At 42.4% G+C, this 4,883-nt stretch overlaps 1 protein-coding gene across 3 annotated transcripts in view; it reads right to left on the bottom strand.

Annotated features, from left to right (window-relative positions):
• The window catches only part of LOC116704218 (KN motif and ankyrin repeat domain-containing protein 1), a 9,778-nt gene extending 5,000 nt beyond the window's left edge, over positions 1–4,778 (bottom strand). For 2 of the 3 annotated variants that reach the window (XM_032539507.1, XM_032539508.1), the window contains exons 1-3: positions 4,703–4,778; positions 1,198–3,783; positions 267–419 (exon numbers count right to left, since the gene is read on the bottom strand). In XM_032539507.1, the coding sequence (XP_032395398.1) occupies positions 267–419; positions 1,198–3,783; positions 4,703–4,739 (2,776 nt within the window). In that variant the 5' untranslated portion in view covers positions 4,740–4,778. Of the gene's footprint in view, positions 1–266; positions 420–1,197; positions 3,784–4,109; positions 4,353–4,702 lie in introns of those variants that run through there. The other variant, XM_032539509.1, reaches the window with a different exon arrangement.
• Between the last annotated feature and the right edge of the window lie 105 nt (positions 4,779–4,883).

Here is a 4,883-nt window from a genome sequence, read left to right as displayed (position 1 = left end):
CCTCCTACGGAGCCATTCAATTTTAGACCCTCAGCCACAAACTGGTATGTGGTACGAGACGCCCTCCAAAACCAGATATCATTCCAAACATTACAAGTGTATCCCTCAGAAAATCTACTTGTCAAGCCAAAGGCAGCCACTTCCTCTAAACATAACACAAGTTTAAAGTGGGCCCTGGGAGGGATCTGGAAGCAAAATATTTTTAAACTAGACTACTTTTACTGGATTTCTCATGAAGATGAACTTTATAACACACATACATTTACCTTGCAGAGCTGAAGATGCCTGATGTTCCAACATCTGTATCATTCTTCTCACCTCTGAATCACTGCCACCCTGTTGGCAAATTCCTGGGTTTGCTTTTTCACACTCATTAGAGTCAACTGAGAGTTGAGATGGGGACTGAGACTCTCTGCTGACTGTAACAAAGGAAGATGATTTAAGTGTATTGTGTGAATACTACCAGAATGACATTACATATATTACATGATAATAATAACCTAACATTAAAGCTATCTATAAGAGTTTGTGACCATCAGACACACTATGGCTCAATTTGTTTTGGATCAGTGGGTCCCCATTTTGATTGAAGCCACATGGATGATGCTACACATTCCAATAATGCAAAGGTTTAGCAAACTATGTGGTGTGGTGTACTTGCCTGGTGGTGGTAAGATGCCAAAAATGATTGAAAAAAATGAAGAGGATACAAATAATGCTTTGTGGTGAGATACGCCAAATATAATATTTACAAGAACACTCCGCACTCCGATGAAAGGACTTTTAAGGCCGATGCCGACACAAATATTTGGTTATTTAAAAATCTGATACGCCGATATATATTTAAAAAAGAAAATCCAGACATGCGTTACAAAACATAAACAGAGTTCCCTAACATTAGTTATTTGTAGTTATTTAGGCGTCCTCACTAAAATAACATAATAATTTGTTTATAGTCACAACAGAACATAAAACTATATTAAATGTCTGATAAATAAAATGTATAAAAATACAAAAACTTAAGATATGAAACTTAAAGCCCTTTAAACAAAAACACATCAGTGTTGCCAACAAGGACGTCATTTTTTTTTTTTAAATTGGCCATTATAAATGCCAATACATAGGGAAATGCCTAACATCGGTCAATAATATTGGCCTTCCGATATATTGGTTGGGCTCTAAAATCTACAGCGTTACCTGGTGGCTGGGAATCTAAAAGAGGGACTTCTGGTCCTCTTTGTGCTGCAGCTTTGTTATTACAGGACAACTTTGAGCTGGCACTTCCTTGTCCACTGTGCTGCTGGACGAACCCGTCCCTCTGATGAGCGTGGTCCCCTGTGAGCAGTTCCCCGTGCTCCCTGAGCAGCCAGTGCATCTTCTCTATGTAATGGTTCAGCTCGGGGGCCCACTGGGACTGTGAGGATTGCTGAATTATCTGGCCAGGTGTACTGGATGAAACTGACAAATCCCGTACCCTCCCCTCCCCCACACCGATGCTCCTTGTCTTGATGGGGTCAGGCAGATGGGATGGTCCACATGCCATATTTCGGGATTTCAGTCCAACCAGAAAATTATCATTAATATTTGTTAATCCAACACCAGAGTCTCGAGTTATCTTGGTGACTGTCCCTGGTGTTTGTTTTAAGGCGCTTCCTGGTACATTTACAGTTCCTACACCAACCGTGCAGGTCTTCAGTGGGCATTTAATGTCTTTGACCCTGTTGCCTACTGACACTGTCCTGGTAACAGTCTGAGTGGTGTTGGTGTGTTTGTCTTGGGTACTTAGGACAGTATTAGTGCTGGAGTCTGTGTTGAAGGCATGTCTGGTGTTGGTAAAGCGAGACACTGAGCTGGATACAGTGTTGGTACGATGGGAAGTTGTCTGGGGTGTGGCCATGATTCCCAGATCCACACCTCTGACTTGATCTGTGGCAATACCTTGAGAAACCACTTCCTTTGCTTCGCAGACAATTACATCAACAGAACAGTCCCCACAACCCACTGAATTATACTTCATCTTTCTTTTCTTAGACCCCAGATTCTCCACTGGTACCTCTGTGTTGGTTTCTGCATCACATAACTTTATCTCCCGCCCAACTCCTTGTGTGTTCGTAAGAACTCGGATACCAACACCCTTTTCCATGGTCTCTACTTGCTCCCTGACCTCCCAGTGGCTCATGGGTACATCTGGTCCTGCGCAAACATTCTTCAGCTCAGGCCTCCAACATGACACTCCCACAGTCTTCACCTCTATTGCCTCCCCTGTGCTGGCATCTCGGAGCTCTGTGTGATTACCCACTGCCTGGCTTGTGGTGTGAGGCCTTGCCTCGATGCCTGTGCTCACAGTGGATGGTCTAGCAAAGGAGGCTTTATCAGCTCGGTTCCTTGCTCCTGCAGCCTGAAGCTCTAGTTTCAGACGACTCATCTCTGTCTTGAGAGCAGATTCTTTTAACTCTGCTTCTAAGTGACAAATTCTCTCCTTTAAGGCACCAATTATTAGTTGTTGGGCATCAATCTCTGCTTCCTGTTCTGTGTAAATTCCCAGACTAACTTCCGACACTTCTGATGCAATGGACCTTGTATTTACTTGATCAGTGTTCACATATTTGTTTTCTTTAGTGGGTTGAGACAAGGTAATATCGTTATCAGTTCCCACTGTGACTGAGTTGATAGCCTTGTCATGCAGAAGGCTATGGGCGTTTTCATGCAATTTTTGCAAATGTCCACCCCTGGTGGTTCTTTCCCATGCATTCATCTCTTCAGTCAGTTCCCTGAACTCCCTGAAGTCGGTGCAGTCACTTCTGACTATACCTTCAGGTCCTTCCTCGTTAATCACCTTATTGTCAATGTCAGACTTTTCTTTGCCATATGCTCTCTGCCAGATCACACCATTTATGTCCTCATTGTCACTATGGTTGTTGAGTTGAGAGACCAGTTGCCTCTTTTCCTCCTGAAGGACTGAGATTTTTACCTGAAGGATAGGGATGATTGTCACCTGCTCCTCCAGCTCCTTGAGCCTCTTCAGAGCTACCACCATCTGGTCACGGACATGCTGCAGGTGCATGGGGCCGAGACCTGTAACTGGGGTGGTTCTCCCAGAGCTCTGTGGGCTCAGCCTTAGGCATCCTGTGCTGCCTCTACTGCCCAGGGATGAGCTAAGGTGGACATGTTTATCACCTTCTGTCCCAGTAGGCTTGTTCCCATTGTTGTTCTGATTATATGCGCCCAAGCCAGTGAAGGGGGAATGCGACCCATGAGAACTTACCCCTCCAAAGCTTGCCAGCCGACGCCGGGGAGCGGGCTGAGGTGGAGGCTGGCTCCTCACCTCCTGTTCTAAGTGTTTGAGGGTCTCCATTAAGGTCCTTTCCATCACAGGGCTTTGTCTTTGTAATCCAAGAGATCTTGCAGCAGGTTGAGGCTTTGGCTCATTAAGTATCTGCGAGGTTGCTGGTCCTTCATTCCTGGCAGGTTTGTTATCCAATGAGGAACGATGTGGTGGAGGAAGAGGAGGTCGACCTTTTGTGGTAGAAGACATGCCCAGTAGTCTTGTATCGTCACTGCTAGATGATGACAAAGATTCTGCAGAATGCCACTGGCTGGATGAAATGTCACTTTGCGTTTTTTCCACATTATTGACAGCCACTCTGGGCCTCCTTTTAAGGCTTAACCGCTTAATGGTTGCGCCGTTTTGGAAACTGTCCACACTCTTACGGTAGTCCACGTCCAACTGATAACTATAGTCACTCCCCAGGTAGTTAGGAACACACTCTTCAGTGCTTTGACCTGTTAGACCAACAGTGGAACAGCCAAAGTTGATTAGTCTTGCAGAGCAAAAGAATAGTCCAAACAAAATATCCCTATTGCATGTGAAAAAACAAGTAAAGAAAATGTCTTGCATTGTGAGTTTAACTTTAAAACTAAATATATAATTAGACATTAAATTTACAACAGCAAACCATTGGTATTGAAGAAAACTGTTTTGAAGTCTTCATGACAAAATAATATTACAGGCAAAAACCACAATATGCTATAGAAAATACAGTATCTAAGCTTTTATACAGCTCTATACTTTTTATTTTCTACCCTGAATTTCTTTTTTCTTTCCTTACCTCAGTATTATACGCTCATCAGCGACCCTTTCTATTTGAACCTAGAGCCTTACTTCTATCAGCCTGAAATGTTTTGGAGTATAAACTCTCTGAGCCTGTCCCACAAGAAGAGGAGGGACAGTGGAGGATTTACCAATTGTGTAGACACTCTGTTTTCAGCAGTTACTTCTCTCTAAATTGTATGTGTCCCTACATAGACTGAACACACTCTATAATTACTACGCAACTCTCCCTCTAAAATGCCTGACCATAGTCTTGGCAGGTTTTCTCAACCACAGACATCCTCCAAGTATTATAGCAAGGGAACACATAAAAAAGGAACACAAATCTTTTATATTCTTCAAATGTTTTATACAAAGAAATTGTGGTTCATGAAACAGGTATAACTATTTACATTGTAAATGTTTTCACTTTCTAGTGTGTGTTTAAACTGATAGATATTTCGGTATTTGCAATTTTTTAATTCCATTATAACCCCATGTAAATAAAAGACTGGACATATTTTGTTCGTCATAAACAACACACACGTTATAAAATCCACATCAAGCAAAAAATAGCATTTAAGCTATTTGGAAAGTAATAGTTATAGTTACCTGAAACATTTCTCAAAACGTAACTTCCTTGAGCCATACTTTTTGACAAAGTATCAATAATGGAGTAGTCCCTTTATATCCAAACAAAAGAAAAATGTAGCAAGTTAACCATGCATCACTTCTTGATAATTAGCTCTTTATGTACATTCTCTCTCTCTCTCGCTCTCTCTCTCTCTCTCTC

The sequence above is a fragment of the Etheostoma spectabile genome, chromosome 16 (genome assembly GCF_008692095.1).
Source record: "Etheostoma spectabile isolate EspeVRDwgs_2016 chromosome 16, UIUC_Espe_1.0, whole genome shotgun sequence".
Taxonomy (NCBI): domain Eukaryota; kingdom Metazoa; phylum Chordata; class Actinopteri; order Perciformes; family Percidae; genus Etheostoma; species Etheostoma spectabile.
Note: the sequence above shows the minus strand (reverse complement) of the source record. Positions and strands in the feature narration are given on the sequence as shown.